The sequence below is a fragment of the Neoarius graeffei genome, chromosome 15 (assembly GCF_027579695.1).
Source record: "Neoarius graeffei isolate fNeoGra1 chromosome 15, fNeoGra1.pri, whole genome shotgun sequence".
Taxonomy (NCBI): domain Eukaryota; kingdom Metazoa; phylum Chordata; class Actinopteri; order Siluriformes; family Ariidae; genus Neoarius; species Neoarius graeffei.
The window spans coordinates 8,598,504-8,620,651 of record NC_083583.1 but is presented as its reverse complement, the minus strand read 5'-3'; the positions used below and the strand labels follow the sequence as shown (position 1 = coordinate 8,620,651).

The window sequence follows — 22,148 nt, the reverse complement described above, 5'->3', positions numbered from 1 at the left end:
AACATGTTTTTTTTTCCTTTTTTTCAATAGGACGTAATTTTATTCTGTATGAAACTCCATTCCTGATTGAAGTCGTCCTTCTGGTCTAATCGTGTATTTTAGATTTATTATCCATTGTGAATTTGAACTTGATCTTGTCTGACCACCGGGAGCGCGCGTCGGCGGGAGCGCGCACGGTGTAGTGCAGGGAAAGATGGCGATGTGTGCGACGCTCAGGTGCTTTTCCTCCAACCTTTCAGTGGTTTTGCCCAGTCTGTCCAGAACTGTCGGGTCCCAGATACTGAGAAGGACGGACAGATCTGTTTCACGGAGTTTCTGCTCGAGCCCCTGGCTTTCCCAAGGTAAAGTAATGCATTTTATTTCCACACTGGCTAAAAGTGAAGTCCTGAATTCAGCAAGAACCCCAGACCCGAGCAGACCCTGCAACAGTTCTGATGCACTTACCAGGTTGTTTTGTTATTTCTTGCTTTATTTAATTTTTGCTCTTTTGGTCTGTTTGTGCTGTAAGACCTGCAGGACCATTCAAAAGTTTGAACACACCTTCTAAATGTATTTTATTTTTTTTTTGTTCTTTAATATTAATTAAAAGTCACTTCATGTCTTAAAGTAATGATGGATGTTGTTTCTCTTTACTTAATTGTTCGGTTCTTGATATAATCCTGTATGGACTACTCCAGTTGTGGATGGAATAGGGCTATTTTATGCATTAAGAAGGCAGGAAATTGCACTAATTACAGTGGTGCTTGAAAGTTTGTGAACCCTTTAGAATTTCTATATTTCTGCATAAATATGACATGATCACACAAGTCCTAAAAGTAGATAAAGAGAACCCAGTTAAACAAATGAGACAAAAATATTATATTCTGTCATTTATTTATTGAGGAAAATTATCCGATATTATCTGTGAGTGGCAAAAGTATGTGAACCTTTGCTTTCAGTATCTGGTGTGACCCCCTTGTGCAGCAATAACTGCAACTAAACGTTTGCGGTAACTGTTGATCAGTCCTGCACACCGGCTTGGAGGAATTTTAGCCCGTTCCTCCGTACAGAACAGCTTCGACTCTGGGATGTTGGTGGGTTTCCTCACATGAACTGCTCGCTTCAGGTCCTTCCACAACATTTCGATTGGATTAAGGTCAGGGCTTTGACTTGGCCGTTCCAAAACATTAACTTTATTCTTCTTTAACCATTCTTTGGTAGAACGACTTGTGTGCTTAGGGTCGTTGTCTTGCTGCATGACCCACTTTCTCTTGAGATTTAGTTCATGGACAGATGTCCTGACATTTTTCCTTTAGAATTCGCTGGTATAATTCAGAATTCATTGTTCCATCAATGATGGCAAGCTGTCCTGGCCCAGATGCAGCAAAACAGGCCCAAACCATGATACTACCACCACCATGTTTCACAGATGGGATAACGTTCTTATGCTGGAATGCAGTGTTTTCCTTTCCCCAAACATAACGCTTCTCATTTAAACCAAAAAGTTCTATTTTGGTCTCATCAGTCCATAAAACACTTTTCCAATAGCCTTCCGGCTTGTCCACGTGATCTTTAGCAAACTGCAGACGAGCAGCAATGTTCTTTTTGGAGAGCAGTGGCTTTCTCCTTGCAACCCTGCCATGCACACCATTGTTTAGTGTTCTCCTGATGGTGGACTCATGAACATTAACATTAGCTAATGTGAGAGAGGCCTTCAGTTGCTTAGAAGTTACCCTGGGGTCCTTTGTGACCTCGCTGACTATTACACGCCTTACTCTTGGAGTGATCGTTGTTGGTCGACCACTCCTGGGGAGGGTAACAATGGTCTTGAATTTCCTCCATTTGTACACAATCTGTCTGACTGTGGATTGGTGGAGCCCAAACTCTTCAGAGATGGTTTTGTAACCTTTTCCAGCCTGATGAGCATCAACAACGCTTTTTCTGAGGTCCTCAGAAATCTCCTTTGTTCGTGCCATGATACACTTCCACAAACATGTGTTGTGAAGATCAGACTTTGATAGATCCCTGTTCTTTAAATAAAACAGGGTGCCCGCTCACACCTGATTGTCATCCCATTGATTGAAAACACCTGACTCTAATTTCACCTTCAAATTAACTGCTAATCCTAGAGGTTCACATACTTTTGCCACTGCCAGGTATGTAATATTGGCTCATTTTCCTCAATAAAAAAATGACCAAGTATAATATTTTTGTCTCATTTGTTTAACTGGGTTCTCTTTATCTACTTTTAGGATTTATGTGAAAATCTGATGATGTTTTGGCCATATTTATGCAGAAATATAGAAAATTCTAAAGGGTTCACAAACTTTCAAGCACCACTGTACCTTTTTAATGAATCACACCTGTTAATTGAAAAGCATTCCAGGTGAGTACTTCATGAAGCTGGTTTAGATAATGCCAACAGTGTGCAAAGCGTCATCAAGGTAAACACTGGATACTTTGAAGGTGTTTTATTAGTTTTGTTTTATTTTATTTTGAGTTTGCCACATTCTCACAGATCTTTAAAAAATTACTAGAGCAGCGGCTATAATTATCGACACCTTAACGATCTTTAGGCCGTTGCAAAAGTAGAAAAGACTTTCGATCTGTAAATTGTACGTGAATAGTTACTCAAACTTCCACTGGAAAAATGAGTTGATTCCCGATTACTTGGCGTAACAGATCACGTGACACCGTTCCACAATTATCGACATCCAGATGATTATTTATTTTAAAAAAAAATCAGTATGTGATATTAAGTTAACAAGACCTAGTTTTACATAGACTTATATTTAGTACAAAATATCTTTTGATATAAATACTGTATATCGATGTCAGTGCTTTCGTAAATAAGGAAGTAATTCTAATGCTTGTAAACAAATGAACTGATGTTTAACCTGCATCAAAAAATATTTTTGTTCCACTTTCTACCCACTTTTTAAGTATTTTCATAGATCACATTTTGTTAATCATTTGTTGTTTGTGTTAATTTCTAGTTTTGTAGTTTACCAATAAATGTCAACAGGCAATTGAGATTGTAACCACATCACATGCGTGGTTCAGCAACACGCTCCACCATTTTCTTTTTCTCTACTCACAGTATAGGAGCTGATAGCCGAGTAGTAGAGTAGCCAATCAGAGCATGCGATTGCTCATATCCAGTGAATGTGGAGAGAATAATTTGAAATATCAACAGATTTCAAATTTCTAGATTTAGGCAAGTAGCATATCTCAGATCTTTTTGCGGTATTCTAAAGGGAGTAAGTTTTAAATTCATTCGTCTGTCTGTGTAGGTCATATTCTGGGGGTAATTCAGTGCGAATTTTGATGCCCTTCGCTGGACGTCTTCAAGCAATGCATGGTGCTTCACAGTGAATGGTGCTGAAACTTTTGACTGGTACCATGTGATCAGTTGATCGTATCTATCCAGCCCTCCCTCTATGGATTGTCTTTGTTCAGTTTAATGTTTGCATATTTCAAATTGAATTCTCTTATATTCTACTGCTTTGATAAACAGTGTCGTGATGTTTCAGTATTTAGAGACTGATTAAAGTAAAACTCCACCCTGAAACACAAATCGCTCCTGTCATTTCGCCGGTTTGTTTACATTCTAAGCGGAAATGATTTTGTCGGACGTTTTGTATAAAGGTTTTTTTTTTTTTTATATATTGAATTTGCAGAAAATAAAAATGCTCCGTTTCTCAAAATCCACTGAATGTTTTATTCTATCCACAGTCATTCCACTCAATCTTGTCGTACATGGCTTATAGACAACTCGGTGCTACGCGCCTTGTCGGATATCAGCTCATGTACGACTCTATTTTGTGGAATAACTGTTAATTCTATATGTATGACTGTAGAAAGTTTATGCTGAGAAACAGGTGGGGTTTTTTTAAATAAAGAATCCATTGTTTGGAGTGTTTTTGGAATCAGTTGTCTCTAATAATACAACATCAAATCAGAAAAAAGTTGGGACGGTATGTTGAAATTAAGTCTGAAAACAATGATTTTATAAATAATCTTGGACCTGTATTGCACTCAAACCAATACAACAGCACATTATTTATTTGATTTTTTTTTTTCAAATAAACACTTCAATTTTGATCCTTTTTTTAAATTTATTTGTCTCAATGTATATAAATACAGTTAAAGATAAAATAAAACGAGAATCAAGTAATAATAAAATTTCTAAAACTAAATTTTGTGACAGGTATAAGCTACAGGACTTTCGATATATATTTTATATAATATATATAAAAATAATCCTTGCAACACATTTCAAAAAAAGTTGAGACTGTAAAGCATTCACTACTTTATAACGTTCCCGTTCCTTCTCGCAACACTTAAAAGATGTTTAGAGACTGAAGACACCAATGAAGTGATGAAGCGTTTCAGATGTTATTTTGTCTCCTTCTTCCTGCAAACAGGTCTGAAGGTGTGCGACAGTTCAGGGTTGTTGTTGTCATATTTTTGTTTCAAAATTCTCCACACATTCTGTATTGGGGACAGAGGGGGCACACCCTCTTCTTCCACAGCCACGCCTTTGTAATGTGTGCAGAATGTGGTTTTGCGTTGTCTTGTTGAAACTTCTCATCTCATTATCTCTAGCCGCTTTATCCTGTTCTACAGGATCGCAGGCAAGCTGGAGCCTATCCCAGCTGACTACGGGCGAAAGGCGGGGTACGGTACACCCTGGACAAGTCGCCAGGTCATTTTCCCTGGGGAAAAAAAGATGTCGTCTTGAAGGCAGCATATGTTGCTCCAAAATCTGTGTACTTTTCTGTATTAACGTTCCATCACAGAAGTGCAAGTTACCTTTACCAAGGGCACTGACACGACCCCATACCATGACACACCCTGGCTTTTGGACTTGTTCCTGGTAACAGTCTGGATGGTCCTGTTTGTCTTTGGTTCGGAGCACACGATGTCCATTTCTTCCAAAAAAGACCTGGAATACTGATTCATCTGACCACAATACACGTTTCCACTGTGTGATGGTCCATCCCAGACGCCTCCGAGCCCAGAGAAGTCGATGGCGCTTCTGGACACAGTTAACATTAGGCTTCCTTTTTGCACAGTAAAGTTTTAACTGGTGTTTGTGGATGTAACTCTGTATTGTAGAGCTTGACAAAGTAATCCCAAGCCCGTGTGGTTCTATCAACTATAGATGAATGATGGTTCTTGGTGCAGTGCTGTCTGAGGGATCGGCGATCACGGGTGTTCAGATTAGGCTTGTGCCCTTGCCCTTTACTCATTGAAATTCCTCCGGATTCCTTGAATCATTTAATGATGCTATGCACCATAGAGGGTTAAATCCCTTCGAAACCCCTTCCGATCTTTCTCGAAGGAACATTGTTTTGAAACATTTCAATAATTTTATGGACCAAATCATTATTACAATCACCGGTTTCAAATCACATCATTATTTAATTGTTTTACCTCATTACTCGCCCTAAATTTCTCCATCCCAGCTGTTTTGGAATGTATTGCAGAACTGAAACACAGGCATGGATGTATATTCACAAATGAAATGAAGAACATGAAAAAAAACCTAAAACAAAACACGAGATATCTTGGGTTCATTATGTCTGCAATGAAATTTAAGTCAAAGTAAATTCTGAAATCGCTGCTTTCTGTTTTTATTTTCATTTTCTGAGCAGTCCTGACTTTTTCTGATTTGGGGTTGTAAGAGTAAAGTTCATGTTTAGTTTATAAAACGCCATGTTTTGTTTGCAGCTCTCAAGTTTACAGATAAGCATGAGTGGGTACGAGCAGATGGAAACATTGGTACAGTCGGTATCAGTGCTTACGCTCAGGTATGTTGTTTATCGATAATTCGGTTCCATCAGGCAGTTTTACGGTGTTTAATATTTATTAGAGTAGTCAGGATCCTTTCAAGTGTTTAACCAGTTTTGTTCAACTATTTAATCTCCCGAATCTTTGCCCTTTGCCCGTGTCTGTACACTCCACAGGTCAGACATGTGAGGTGACGGCCACAGTAATGACACTGTAAATATTTCAGCTTGTTTATGGTCCTAATAGAACACAACAGTTTAGGAACGGTCCCATTCATTTATCAGAAGATTCGGATGTTGTGTTTTAAAGGGAGACCGATAAGAGTGTCTCCCTATCAGGGGAGAAGATGTGATTTATCTAATGAACACTTAAAGAACAATGGAAGAACTCATTTCACTTCTATAACTGTGTGCTGTGTAGTGAAAAAGTGCAACTGTGTAAACAGGAACTTATGAGCATCGGTCATTTCTGAATTCATGATGGTTTTAATTTGAAGTTTATTTTGTTGAAGTTATTCACTGTTCAGTGATGGAGACTTGAGAAGAGATTTGGTCAGAAAGTATTGATTAATTTCCAATAAATGCAGCTCTGACTGTAGTATAGCTGCAAACCACAGGCATAAAAATAATAATAATAATAAATAATTAATTTCTTGTGCATTGCAAAAAAAACCTCAGTGCCCTTACATACATGTAAATATGCACGTAAATCAACTAAGAAAACTATTATATGAAAGTGTATGTGTGTGTGTGTATGTGTATATATATGTGTGTGTATATATATATATATATATATATATATATATATATATATATATATATATATATATACACACACAGTGTGTGTATGTGTGTGTATGTGTGTATATATATATATATATATATATATAAAATGTGTGTGTATGTATATGTGTATAAAAAATATATAAGGGGTGTTCACACGGCAACTTTTACTCCGGTGTATCACCGGGGCTGCCCCGGTAGAGCGTTCACACGGTACAAAGTTATAGCGGTGTAGCCCCTGAAAGCTGCTTAAACCAGTGCAAATCTAACCCTGCTCGGGAGGTGGTTTAAGAAATTTACTCCGGAGTAAATGCTAGTTTGCGGGGCGGCACCGATATAAAATGGGACGTCTGAACGCTACAGGGGTAGACTCGCTACGCGTGAGGAGAGTTGATTACATACGGGCATTGCATAATTTGCATCCTGGTATTTTGCGCTTCCAAAATGGCGAATATCAACAACAGAACTGCGTGTCTTCCAGTGTTGCCAGATTGGGCGGTTTTAAGTGCATTTTGGCGGATTTGAACATATTTTGGGCTGGAAAACGTCAGCAGTATCTGGCAACACTGGTGTCTTCATCCACGTTGTTTTCCCGGTGCTTGGTGATGCCATGACAACCGGGAAAAGGAAGTACATTTTCACGCATGCGCATATTTCATTTCCGCATTATTACTATCGTATAGCACGGTCGCAAAAACTGCCGTGTGAACGCAAGTGGGGCTGCACCGGTGCTAACACGCTTCTCTCTAGTAAGCAGGTTTGTGACGTGTGAACGCTCCACAAAATTTACATCGGTGTATGATATATCGCAACAAAATACATCGGTGCAGCATCGATGCAAATATGTGCCGTGTAAACACCCCTATTGAGGTATTTTACCCACGTGACCAAGTCATGTGATGCTGCCATTTTGGACTGCACGGGTCGAATCAGTTTGAATGCGAGGAAGGCGACAAACAAAAAACATAAAAGAAAAAGGAGCGAGATGCAGAAAACACCTTCACTATCCAGCGACGTAGGGCATTTACAGGGCGAGCAGAAGGAGAGGTATTTGCAAAAATTGAGGTTAGCAGGCTTAGAGAACGATGTTTACCTGCTTCCACCAGGATTGCTCACTGACGTACGGAAGTACACGAAGCCCTCGTCTTTACCTGACTTCGGCCCACATGATCTGTATACCTATGTCGTTAAAAACCCATCGCCATACACAGGTATTGATCTGAAAGCGTATAAGAGTTTGGATGCCTACAAATATTTTGTGTCAGGCTGGGTAACATGCCTACATCAGCGGGTCGTCCCTGGAGCCGGTGGTCGCCATCTTATTACAGCTAAGGTTTGTTCACATTTTCATTTACTTTCGGTCCTCAGGATAAACAAAATGTTATTAAATGTCATTGAAATAACTTCTTAGTCTGTTGAGACATGGCCCGTTATAAATTTGCTGTTACCAGGCAATGACCAAGAATTGTATTATTAGGGTTGGTGTCTGTGTTGTAGCAGTGTACTAGCAGCTAGCTGTTAGCACTAGCTAATGTCAACAACATCATAGCTGGTATGTTACTGTAGCAATGTTTACGTTCAGTCATTTGGATGACTGTTAAAACCTTTCAGTCTCAAGTTTTTCCTTTACGGGATTTACTAGTTTACTGAGCTAGCGCGCACCGGCCTGCCGGCAGGCCGGCACGCGCTAGCTCAGTAAACTAGTAAATCCCGTAAAGGAAAAACTTGAGACTGAAAGGTTTTAACAGTCATCCAAATGACTGAACGTAAACATTGCTACAGTAACATACCAGCTACTGTTGTTGACATTAGCTAGCTTGACGTTCAAAATGGCGGACACCGGGGCGTCACGTGACCCTGTGACGTCAGGTGAAATACCTCAATATATAATCTGTATATATTTCAGTATTAAAGTTAGACTGCCGACACCAATCATTTTTGTTTAGTGACCGAAAGCCACTGAATTCGAATCACAGACCTCCAATTTCATTTGTTTTTTCAAATAGAACAGTTAATGAATTTATCTCCACGTGTCCCTAAATTCTCCGCTATTTTTTCCTGCTTCACCGTGACACAATTCAAGATACTACATCATGCATCATGCGGTGGGATTTCTCTGTTTGCGCAAGGCATTGTGGGATACAAATTTGAAACAGGAGAGAAAAATGGAGGACGTGTGTGGGTGTGCGAATGAAACGTGAAAGACCGACTACAGTAACGGAAAGCGAGAAGAAAAAACGTTATGTTATATACGAAGGAAAGGAAACGCAGGACCAAACTAATAAATATCGGCGCTTAGCGAGCACCTCGGTGTGATCAGCTGTTCGTTTAGCGACAGAATGATGGAACTGTCAGTGCACGCTCAAAGGGAAACCTGCGCATGCGCACACACACACACACACGGACTTCCTCTGTCTGCTTGACTGCGTGAAGCGAGCGATTTCATGCACATTATTTGCTTTAATCCTCTCAAATTAAATAACTTTCCAGCCACAGAACGGCCTGATATTTTGTGAGATATTACAGAAATAAACGTATATCATAATGACCACATTTCAGTGGGAACTAAATTTCACTGATTTTTATGAAATTGAAAGGCCGTCTAGATTTAAAAGGAACTGAATAACTTTTTGCATACACTGGAACTTAGTCTTGTATTTCTTAGTTAAACCAGTGTACCGTGACGTGCTGGCATAGTCAATGTGACATTGGATCTAGGCAAAGACAAACATTCTCTTAGTTCTGTTGTCGACATTTGCTTGCCTTTTTTTGTACAACAATTTAAGCTTAGGATTTGCCCTTGTAATTACATCTATGGCTATGTTCTCTCCAGATAGAGACGGCTCAAGAGAGAACATAGCCATAGATGTAATTACCAGGGACAAAATAGGACGAGTTGCATTTTATTTTGAGTTATTAACTTCGAGAGAGAGAGTGAACAAGCTGGTGAGAGAACAACAGCATTAAATATAACTATAAATGGATAAAATTGTCATTCATTAATGAAAGTATTAATTAAAACATTGTAAGTATAGGTAACTCGCTGTGGTATAAGAGAACTAAAACGTTCAGGATTCCACTATTTTTGGAATATATTGAACAGTAACTCCGCTTCATCACACCTCCCTGTTAATTATTTTCCCGTAACAACATGACTCATCGTTTTCATCAACCAGGATCGTTCCACTGAGATAAGAATCAATTTTGCAAGCAAGCCCTTTTTTTAAGAAAACAGCACAGCCAGTAGATATCACATTAAATATATTACTGCTGAACATGCATCCTACTGAAGCAATTCACTTAGAAATAATAATAATTATATAATTTAATTAAAAGCTGCCTGACCAAATTCACATCTCATCAATGGAACAGCTAAAATAAATGTAAATATAATGACTACTTATACGGCACGAGCTACTTCCGGTAATCGTGCACTCTGATTGGTTCCTTGGCGGGCAGTACTTTCCTGTAATGCCCTTGGACGATTACGGACTGACTTTCCAAGCTTTTGATGTTGCAAAAAACAAACTAAACAACAAGACAAACAAGAGTCACCGAGTTGTTCAAGAAACGAGCGACGAAGAGCGTTCAGTAACCGCTAACAGAAATTCAGTTTTGAAACTGCTAGCCGTTTATTCTGCATGCACGACTCAACTATGTTACAAATATGATGTGACTGAAAGCAGTGTCATGCCTCATTATAATGATCTATTTTAATCTTAGAAATAAAAAAAGCCATATAAACTCCTTATTAACCTCGATTACTCAGTCTTTATGGGAAAATATCGCCTACGGCTTGGTCCGTCCTGTCAAGACCTCAGTCTGATGTTTTCCCGTAAAGACCTCATGCTCAGTTAATAAGTAGTTAGTGATGCATAATGCTGTTTATCATATCAGGAAGATCTGAATCGTGCAAAAGGACCACATTTGGTCCACATTTTATGTTGCATCCTGGATTTTTTTTTTAATTATTTTTATTTCCCCTGAAGTGTTTTGCATAATAATAATAATAATAAGCACAGTACAGTAAGCTTCCTTCTTGAAGGCAGCATAACGAAGTGTAATGAACTACAATAGTTCAAAGTTATGATATTTACTTTTCTAGCTGCTCCTCAATTTCCAGTATTGTACTCCTCTTCACTTCCTGTTGTTTTATTTATATATATATATATAATGTGTATGTGTGTGTGTGTGTGTGTGTATATGTGATTCCATGCTTATGGGTACTGAAATGGGGACATGAACTTTATTTTTAAAAAAATTCACCTAAAACCATTTCTTTTTTTTTACCATCAGGTCACAAAACATGTAATCTTTAATGAATGATATGTTAAAAGATAACTTTAATTTTCTGAGATGTAATAAAAACATATTTATATGCCAAAGGCAGAACGTAACAGAAGTGTTGTGGACATACAGATTCTCAATTTTAACAATGTAGAATTATTTTATAACTGTATTTTATTATGTATAGATAAAGTAATGATATATTAGAATATAACAGTGAGGGTTTTTTTTAATGTAGCAATCTACATCAGCTTTTTTTAATAATGTTTGACACCAGTAGAATGACAATGTCTGATACAAAAATGTAAAAAGACTGGTTGGCTTTTTGAAACATAGGAAGGTGATGTTTTAGCAAATATAATTAATAAACATGTGTAGTAGAATAAACATACACATTCTTTCAATAAGATTAACATGGTATATAGCTAGATTGTAATTAATTTGTAACAGACGCGAGATGGACAATCGTAACAGAAGTAATGTAACAGACATCATTTTGGAACTCATAGGCTTGACTTTGGCATATAAATATGTTTTTATTACATCTCAGAAAATTAAAGTTATCTTTTAACATATCATTCATTAAAGATTACATGTTTTGTGACCTGATGGTAAAAAAAGAAATGGTTTTAGGTGAATAAGTTCATGTCCCCATTTCAGTACCCATAAGCGTGGAATCACTTTTTTATATATATATATATATATATATATATATATATATATATATATATATATATATATATATATATATAATTTATTTATTAAATGTTTTCTGTGTATTAATGACAGGAAGCATTAGGTGATGTGGTATACTGCGGCCTGCCAGAGGTTGGAACAAAGCTTCAACCAATGGGTGAGCGCTGATGCTTTCTCAACCGTCTGAAATCCAATAATAACTTTAATATATTACATAGACACGAGTGTTTAACTGGGAAATACACCATTCATGTTTTTCATCCAAGCTCCATCCGGGACATGGAGAACCAAAACCGTGACCTAAATCTCTGTGTGACTCATGAGTTGTTTTGATAAATTTGGGGACTTTTTGTTTGTAAATGTGTCGCTATAATAAAAAGAAAATCACATGTTGGCTTGAAGATTATCATCTTGTGTTGAAAAACTCGTATTTTTCATATGAAATGCATTGCGGCTCTGAGTGACACATTTAAATAATACTGGCTGGCTTTGAGTGATATCAGATATATTCCGTTCAACTAACAGGATACTGAATGAGTCGAAGGCTAGTGAATGGAATATATCTGATATACCACAAGAAAAGGCAGCCATAATAATAATATACATACACACACTTCATATCAGCATTCTCGAAGGCCAACACGAGCTTAACCGCAATTCGGCACCGTCAGCGCAGCAGTGAAGTCACCTTCCAGCCGGTGTAGCGTTCATCAGTAGTGTTAGCGAATGCTAATCAAGCTCTCAAGCCAGTGCTATCGAGAGCAAGTAGCACAGGCTAACGACTGAGAAACTAATGCTGTGTTCACACTTATACCGGTACGAAAGTGGTATAACTGTATCGATACAAAGTATACCGGTACAGTTTAGTGCATCTGTCCACACTAGCGAGGAATGTTTGCGGTTTTCTTTCACGGTAGTTGAAATGCGCGTGCGCGAAATGTTTCCGTGGTTACCGAGTAACTTCCTTCCGAGAATATGGTGGATGAAACAACGTGTGTGTGCTTTTTGTTGTCAATGTACAGTCTGTATTTCTGGTGGTCATTTATTCAGTCGAATCGTATAAAACGCGCGAGGCAGTTGAGAAAGAAACAAAGAAAACGAATCTCCCTTTATCCCCCTCACTTTCTCCCTCTTTCCTTCTATTCCCCTCCCTTTCTCCCCCCTTTCTTTGCTCCATGTAGCTCCACGTTTGTTTTGAGCCATTTTAACGTTTTATTTACAGCTGGAAAGCACGTGCGTATAGAGACATCATAGGACGGAAGTAAAACGTACAGCAGAAATCAAAGTGACCAACATCTGCCAACGTTGTCAAAAGACGCACGCACGCACCCTCTTTCGAATGCTGATGTGATCAAGCCTGAAGTTTTGTTTTGATAGTGATCAGGAAAGTTTGAAAAAAGTAGGCAGTAATTGTCATTTAAACTCGTTTTTGTGCAATATTTCATTTGGAAAACAGTTTTCAAAATGGTGGCACTGACACTTCATGTTTCGAAGTCTCGCACAAGTCTCGTGAAGATGGCGCGGATAAGCGACGCCTACTGTGGACCAAACGAACTACATTCAACACGGCTAAAAACCGAACAGGCCGATAAGTATAATATTTAATTGCAATTAGTTGCCAATACGAGTCACGATATAAGGTTACTAAAACCGAAACAGTCACTGAATAACACGTTAATTAAGAAATAAAGCAAGTTTAAATATGACTTCAGTTCGCCTCTAAGATGCAAAACCAAAAAAACCCCACAAACATTCTCCTTCCAGAATCTCATCTCATTCTCATCTCATTATCTGTAGCCGCTTTATTCTGTTCTACAGGGTCGCAGGCAAGCTGGAGCCTATCCCAGCTGACTACGGGTGAAAGGCGGGGTACACCCTGGACAAGTCGCCAGGTCATCACAGGGCTGACACATAGACACAGACAACCATTCACACTCACATTCACACCTACGCTCAATTTAGAGTCACCAGTTAACCTAACCTGCATGTCTTTGGACTGTGGGGGAAACCGGAGCACCCGGAGGAAACCCACGCGGACACGGGGAGAACACGCAGACTCCGCACAGAAAGGCCCTCGCCGGCCACGGGGCTCGAACCCAGACCTCCTTGCTGTGAGGCGACAGCACTAACCACTACACCACCGTGCCGCCCCTGAAGAACTTCAAATGTATTAAATTTTAACCAGGTTTGTGTGTTACACCTAGATAATCATTATAAATAACCGCGACGACGCCTCCTCTGCCAGTTAGATGAGGCTGGTGTATATAACTGTATCCAGGAGGACTCGCTTCATTTAATGCTATATATTCATTTGGCTTAATCCATGTTTCAGTTAAACAAAGTACATTAAACTCCTGATCAGTAATGAGTTCATTAACCATTAGCGCTTTAGATGTAAGAGATCTAATATTTAATAACCCCACCTTTAGATCAAAGGTGCTGGCAGCAGCTGTACAGTCAGTCTGATCTAATTTTATATTGATTAGTTTACTGGAACAAACTCTCTGAATATTTCTGCCTTTTTGTTGAGCTCGGGGAACAGACACAGTATAACTCAAACATTCATAACTTGCTATAGCAGTGACAAAATAGCTATCAAAAATGCATTCCTATATTTAATAAAAAGAGATGAATAGAATTTTGATGATAAAAAAAATTTGCCTTCAGTTCCCCTTTTAAATTTATTGTCTTTCAGAGGAATTTGGTGTGTTGGAAAGTGTGAAGGCCGCAAGCGAGCTTTACTCACCTCTGAGTGGAGAAGTCACCGAAATCAACACTGAACTAACGGAGAACCCCGGACTCGTCAACTCGTCCTGCTACGAGCGTGGTGAGTATTGAGGTTTTTCACCCATGTGACCAAGTCATGTGATGCATCATTAGGCTGCCATTTTGGACGTCACAGGTCGAATCAGTTTGAATGCGAGGAAGGCGACAAACGAAAAACATAAAAGAAAAAGGAGCGAGATGCAGAAAACACCTTCACTATCCAGCGACGTAGGGCATTTACAGGGCGAGCAGACGGAGAGGTATTTGCAAAAATTGAGGTTAGCAGGCTTAGAGAACGACGTTTACCTGCTTCCACCAGGATTGTTCACTGACGTACGGAAGTACACGAAGCCCTCGTCTTTACCTGACTTCGGCCCACATGATCTGTATACCTATGTCGTTAAAAACCCATCGCCATACACAGGTATTGATCTGAAAGCGTATAAGAGTGTGGATGCCTACAAATATTTTGTGTCAGGCTGGGTAACATGCCTACATCAGCGGGTCGTCCCTGGAGCCGGTGGTCGCCATCTGATTACAGCTAAGGTTTGTTCACATTTTCATTTACTTTCGGTCCTCAGGATAAACAAAATGTTATTAAATGTCATTGAAATAACTTCTTAGTCTGTTGAGACATGGCCCGTTATAAATTTGCTGTTACCAGGCAATGACCAAGAACTGTATTATTAGGGTCGGTGTCTGTGTTGTAGCAGTGTACTAGCAGCTAGCTGTTAGCACTAGCTAATGTCAACAACATAGTAGCTAGTATGTTACTGTAGCAATGTTTACGTTCAGTCATTTGGATGACTGTTAAAACCTTTCAGTCTCAAGTTTTTCCTTTACTGTATTTACTAGTTTACTGTAATTATGATCCGGCAGCTATTTACACCGGATCCGGTGTAAATAGCTGCCGGAGCGCGCTCCGGAACCTCAGCCGGAGCACTCCGTGAGCAAGCCGGAGCGCGCTGCTTAATTTGAGGGGGAGCAAGCCGGAGCGCGCTCCGGAACCTCGGCCGGAGCACTCCGGGAGCAAGCCGGAGCGCGCTGCTTAATTTGAGGGGGAGCAAGCCGGAGCACGCTCCGGCAGCTATTTACACTGGATCCGGTGTAAATAGTTGCCGGATCATAATTACAGTAAACTAGTAAATCCAGTAAAGAAAAAACTTGAGACTGAAAGGTTTTAACAGTCATCCAAATGACTGAACGTAAACATTGCTACAGTAACATACTAGCTACTATGTTGTTGACATTAGCTAGCTTGACCTTCAAAATGGCGGACACCGGAGCGTCACGTGACCCTGTGACGTCAGGTGAAATACCTCAATTGTGTGGGTGGTGGTGGGGTGGTGGTCGTTGTCTACTTCTTTAATTCTTTCTTCTCTCTTCAAGGATGGTTGATTAAGATGACAATAGAGAAGCCTGAAGAACTGGAAGGCCTTATGGATGAAGCTGCCTATGAAAAATACCTCAAGTCCCTTGAGTAGATCAAATGAATTACACGTTAAATCAGCTTTATCTTTATGTATCAAATTTTCGTGCTAAAATCTCACTGCTAATGCTTATGATTATAGAAATTGTACTGTTTCTTTTTTGATTATTTTCACCAAATCTTTGCTTGTGTGAATGTAACAAGACTTTAATTCAGATTTGTGTTTGATGGATGGATAGAGCTCTGAATTACAGGACTGCAGTCCAGTTTTTAGGTGCTTTGATTGATTAAATTTGGAACATTGATGCTTGAGCTGAAATACAATAAAGCTGAAAATGTATTCTTAGTAACAGTATAAAACATCTGCATCTTCATATTCAGGTTCATCTCATCTCATTATCTCTAGCCGCTTTATCCTTCTACAGGGTCGCAGGCAAGCTGGAGCCTATCCCAGCTGACTATGGGCGAAAGGCGGGGTACACCCTGGACAAGTCGCCAGGTCATCACAGGGCTGAGACATAGACACAGACAACCATTCACACTCACACCTACGGTCAATTTAGAGTCACCAGTTAACCTAACCTGCATGTCTTTGGACTGTGGGGGAAACCGGAGCACCCGGAGGAAACCCACGCGGACACGGGGAGAACATGCAAACTCCACACAGAAAGGCCCTCGCCGGCCCCAGGGCTCGAACCCAGGACCTTCTTGCTGTGAGGCGACAGCGCTAACCACTACACCACCGTGCCGCCCCATATTCAGGTTTTTTAAAAAAAATAAAAATTACTTTAAAGGGATCCTCCATCGGATTTATTCTCAAACTTGTTTGAAGTAAAAGTAGTTGCAGATTTCAAAGTCAAACTTTCATTTTTGGAGACCAAATAGCGTTCGAGAAAAATGAATTTTCTTTAAAATGTCAGACGGGCTTCCTGTGGTGGTGACGTACGTGATGATGTCAGGTAGCGGTTGCTTGGAGCAACTCCCCTGTTTTTATATTCTCTGTTTGTTGTTTTGCTAGTTTTACTTACACTTATTTGACCGAATTTATCGTTTTTTTTTTTAATAAGTATGCCTCATTGTAGCATTTATATGCTACACAATCATGCTAAAAAGAAAACAAAAGCTGGAACTAGACTGCATTTCCACAGAGAAAATGCAAAGTGTGATTGATCGGCTGGAACAGAGTGTCACCGACAGAAACTGGATCAGACATGAGACCCCGCACTGCAAAAAAAATTTTTCCCCTTTTTCCCCCCACATGATCTACACAGTGTGTGTGTGGCAAAGTTTGTGTGTGGGGGGGGGGTCTGCATGCTCTAAAATCTCGGTTTTAAACCATGCCCCACACTCTTTGTTAATCTACCCAGCACCAGCTGTAGATCATGTAAAACAAAACAAAAAAAAAATTGAGTGCGAAGTGTCATATGTCGCTTCAAGTTGAGCCATTTTAAACCAAGATTTTAGAACATGCAACCACACACGCTACACATGAGTTACATGTCAATCCTGAGACCGAGATGCTGACCTCTTCTGCTTCTCGGACCTGCCTGATCCATCCTGATGCCCTACTTCTGGCTGAAGTCTCATCCCATCGTTCCTGTGGAGGACGGCCCCAATAGGACAGTCGAAAGTCACGCTTGGAAGATGCTCTGGACACTTACAGTAATACATTTATGTCTGAGGACTACAGTCAACTTGCTAATTTTAGGACTGCAGTTGTCATGAACAGTTTTGCACTCAAGTTTCCATCAATGAACAGTTGATAACTTCAACAAAACAGACTTCATGTTAAAACTATAATGAATTTCCTGGTTTCACAGTTATACTTTGTGACTCTACAGGATACTGTTATAAAAGCAAGTTATTTATAATCACATGACCCAAATGAGGATGAGTTCCCTTTCGAGTCTGGTTCCTCTCAAGGTTTCTTCCTCACGTCGTCTGAGGGAGTTTTTCCTCACCACCATCGCCACAGGCTTGCTCATCAGGGATAACATTAGCTCATGTTTAAAGTCTTTAATTTTCTGTAAAGCTGCTTTGCGACAATGTCTATTGTTAAAAGCACGGTACAAATAAACTTGACTTGCACACACTTTTTCTGTAGATCGGCCCTGTGTCCGAAATCGCTCCCTACTCACTATATAGTGAGGACGCCAATTTGTAGTGCTGTCCAAAACCTTAGTGAGGATTATTTACACCCTATATAGTGCACTCAAAGTATCACACAATGCATCATGAAATGAGTGTACAACAATGGTCACTAACCAAAGCAATATATCCCATCATGCATTGCAGTCGCAATCAAATTAAAAGTCTCAAATTTGATTTAATAAAAGGCAGCGGGACAGAAGAAAGTATTCAGCCTTGATTTAAAAGAACTGAAAGTCATTTTTAAACTTGCTTTATTTCTTAACGTATTATTCAATTACGTTTTCGGTTTTAGTAGCCTTATATCGTGACTCATATTGGCAACTAATTGCAGTTAAATATTATACTTAAAGGCCTGTTCGTTTTTTTAGCCGTGTTGAATGTAGTTCGTTTGGTCCACGGCAGGCGTCGCTTATCCGCGTGATCTTCACGAGACTTGTGCAAGACTTCGAAACGTGAAGAAGTGTCAGCCAGGTGTCAGCGCCGCCATTTTGAAAACTGTTTTCCAAACGAAGTATTGCACAAAAACGAGTTTAAATGACGATTACTGCCTACTTTTTTCAAACTTTCCTGATTGCTATCAAAACAAACAAAACTTCCAGCTTGATCACATCAGCATTCGAAAGACGGCGCACGCGTCTTTTGACAACGTTGGCAGACGTCGGTCACTTTGATTTCCGCTGTACGTTTTACTTCCGTCCTACGATGTCTCGCACAGGTCTCAACGAATCTCGTTTACGGCCATCGCTTTGACATACGGACTGATATATTACAGAGCATATTTCAAACACTCAACTTGCTACAGCAGCGACAAAATAGCGATCAAAAACGCATTATGATATTTAATAAAATGAGTAATAGAATTTTGATAATAATAAATTTGCCTTCAGTTCTCCTTTAAAGGAAGAACTCCACTGAGGACACCTGAGAGCTTAATGTGTAACCCAGTGCTTTATAGTTAGAGAAGTGGGATTATTCTTTTGATAGAAGACAGCAGTTATTGTTATTATTAATAACGTTTGGGAGAAATGTTGAGTTTCTGGGTCACTGTTTTAACATTAGCCGAGTTCAGGTGTTTCCTTGTAATGGGTTTTTATCGAGCTGAAAACATGTCTTGTCATTATGTGTGTTATTTTTCTATTTCAGTATCTCAGCGTTTGTGAGAGAAGCCTGTGAGAGGTTCATTAAGATTTGTTTTCACGTTATAAAACGTCCCCGTCACGAATCACTGCGACGTTAATGAACATAAATGTGACATTTCATGTCTGAAAGTTAAACCCGGCTTCTCACGTGACACCATTGTTCCCACAGGATCCCAGGCTTACTCCTTATTCACTAGGATTTCAGAGAATCGAGGATAACGTGCACGAACAGGAATCTTTTTTTGACTTCTTTACAATAGACAGTTCCAGGAAAGATTAGAGCATGTGCGATGTTGTTCAGATAACCAAAATACTTCCCTATTACATTTTTCAATTGGTGCTTGATGCAATGTGTGTGTGTGATTTTTTTTTTTTCCGTTTGTTTGATTTACTCAAAAACTTTGTACATATTTCACACACAGCAGCTTACAAAGATCAACATATCAGCTACTAGGTTGTCCTGTTCTGCAGCAACAGACACCGATCATTTATCCGACGCTAAACTAGGACAGGAAACACGCAGCTCAAACACCTTGATCTTTGATCTTAGATGAAGATTCTGATAGGTTGCAGTGTCGGAATAATTAATGATTGATGATTATTACTAAGTTTTAAATAGAGCAGTTACACAAGTGGATATATAAAGTGCATAAAAGAATACTCCACACACTCGCCGGCTACTTTATTAGGAACACCTATCCATCCACCTCCTGTTTTGTGCAGTTCTCTAATCAGCCGATCCCTTGACGACAGTACGATGCGTTTAAAAAAACACATGCAGATACAAATCAAGAGCTTCAGCTAATTAATATTCACAATGTTCAAACATCAGAACCGGAAAAATTGTGATCTCAGTGAAAGTGTGACTTTCTTTCACTGTGGCATGGGTGTTTGGTTTGAGCTAGATGCCGGGGTTGAGTATTTCAGAAACTGCTGATCTTCTGGGGTTTTCACACACACACAACAGGTTCTAGAGCAGGGGTGCCCACAATATTTTGATGCGCGAGCTACTTTTAAAATAACCATGTTAATATGAAAGGCGGCACGGTGGTGTAGTGGTTAGCGCTGTCGCCTCACAGCAAGAAGGTCCTGGGTTCGAGCCCCGGGGCCGGCGAGGGCCTTTCTGTGTGGAGTTTGCATGTTCTCCCCGTGTCCGCGTGGGTTTCCTCCGGGTGCTCCGGTTTCCCCCACAGTCCAAAGACATGCAGGTTAGGTTAACTGGTGACTCTAAATTGAGCGTAGGTGTGAATGTGAGTGTGAATGGTTGTCTGTGTCTATGTGTCGGCCCTGTGATGACCTGGCGACTTGTCCAGGGTGTACCCCGCCTTTCGCCCGTAGTCAGCTGGGATAGGCTCCAGCTTGCCTGCGACCCTGTAGAAGGATAAAGCGGCTAGAGATAATGAGATGAGATGAGATGAGATGAGATGTTAATATGATCTACTCGGACTAGGTTGTTACCACTACTAGGCCTACTATGACTACTAGTACTGCTACTACTACTACTACTAATAATAATAATAACAATAATGACACTTGTTTTGATTTATAAACATTCATATGCAATTTGTTTAATAATATGCAAACATGCATACAAAAAGGTGACTGAAATTTACATTCAAATTATGTTAAATGCATAAGCTTTGTACTCCTAAACGTATTTTTGTTCAAATCACTGTTAACTTTTATAAACCGCAAACTACTAATAAGTAAACATGAAACAAGCCCACTGTAAAAAAAAAATGGGCTATGTTTAGAAAAAAAAGTTAAATGCATCCAGACAGGCATTGTAAACCCCAAAACATTTTTGTTCACATCAATTAACTTTTGTATAGCCTGCTAGACAGAGATTTGACATTTACAACAATTTTATATAAAAACATTTTTCCTTTTTATATTTTTTTCCTTCTTTCTTTTCTTTTTTTTACCATGGAACTTAGCAACAGCACAACTTTAATACATAGCATACTGATGTAGGCCCTAAATCAGATCTTAATCCGATGATGATCTGCACTGGAGGGAGTCAGAGAGGGCTGCATAGTCCGGACAGTAGCTGCTGGTAGCGAGCCTCAAGCAGGCCTCGAGATGATCGTCGGACATACTGGAGCGGTATTTAGACTTAATGATCTTCATATGCGAAAAGGCCGACTCGCACAAATAAGTGGAGCCGAACAATGCGGTTAAGGAGGTGGCACATTGCCGCATGTTCGGGTACTTCGCCTCCGTGAGTAAATTCCAAAATGGCCCATGCGCCCTGGACTTCAACTCGATGTCAGACTGCAGCATCAGCATCTCGTCTTCCACAGCAGACGTGTTCAGCTGAAACAGTGCCGCAACTTTTGAGGCGAGGGAATCCACCTCAGTATCTTCCCCGAATGAGTGGCACATGAATGTAGCTAGTGGCTCGAGAAAAGCAAAGTCTTGAAATCGCTTCTCAAACTCTAACTGGAGAATTTCAATCTGCTCAGTGTAGCGCGCACTGTTAAGTTGTGCAAACGCCCTCCCTTGCATCTCCAGCTCCGAGGCGAGGTTTCGGAAGTTTCCTAAATCACGGCGCTGCATCTTTGAAACCAGCAGTTTCATTTTGCTGGTTGTCATGGTAACCTAATGTAACAATTTTTTTGACGCAGCGCTTGGCTGACATTTCGCTTCAGGGAAAAAGCGAATTTGTTTACATGTAAAAATGACCACGACGTTTTTTTTTTTTTTATTTCATAACAAATATATTAATATTTACATATCAATCATGAGATCTACCATCCCTGCCTTCGAGATCGACCGGTCGATCGCGATCGACGTAGTGGGCACCCAGGTTCTAGAGTTTACACAGATAGGATGGTGCGAAAACCAAAAAACAGTGAGTGAGTGACAATTCTGTGGGTGGAAACAAATGCCTTGTTGATAAGAGAGGTCAGAGGAAAATGGCCAGATTGGCTTGAGCTCTATTTCCAGGAAGGATATAGTAACTCATATAATCACTCTTTACAACCATGGTGAGCGGAAAAGCATCTCAGCATGCAGCAGCAGAACAACACATTGGGTTCCACTCCTGCAGCCAAGAACAGGAATCTTAGAATCTAGAATAGAAGTGTAGGCCTATACTTGAATGAAAGCTTACAAAGAGTC

At 39.8% G+C, this 22,148-nt stretch overlaps 2 protein-coding genes across 2 annotated transcripts in view; both read left to right on the top strand.

The window, feature by feature from the left end:
- rpl13 (ribosomal protein L13) overlaps positions 1-22,148 on the top strand; it is a 242,501-nt gene that overhangs the window by 198,088 nt on the left and 22,265 nt on the right. The window lies entirely within an intron of this gene.
- On the top strand, positions 149-16,302 carry gcshb (glycine cleavage system protein H (aminomethyl carrier), b). The gene is made up of 5 exons (XM_060940815.1): positions 149-341; positions 5,716-5,795; positions 11,634-11,697; positions 14,236-14,367; positions 15,696-16,302. Exons 1-5 carry the CDS (start codon positions 194-196, stop codon positions 15,788-15,790), a joined length of 519 nt encoding a protein of 172 aa, XP_060796798.1. The 5' UTR covers positions 149-193; the 3' UTR covers positions 15,791-16,302.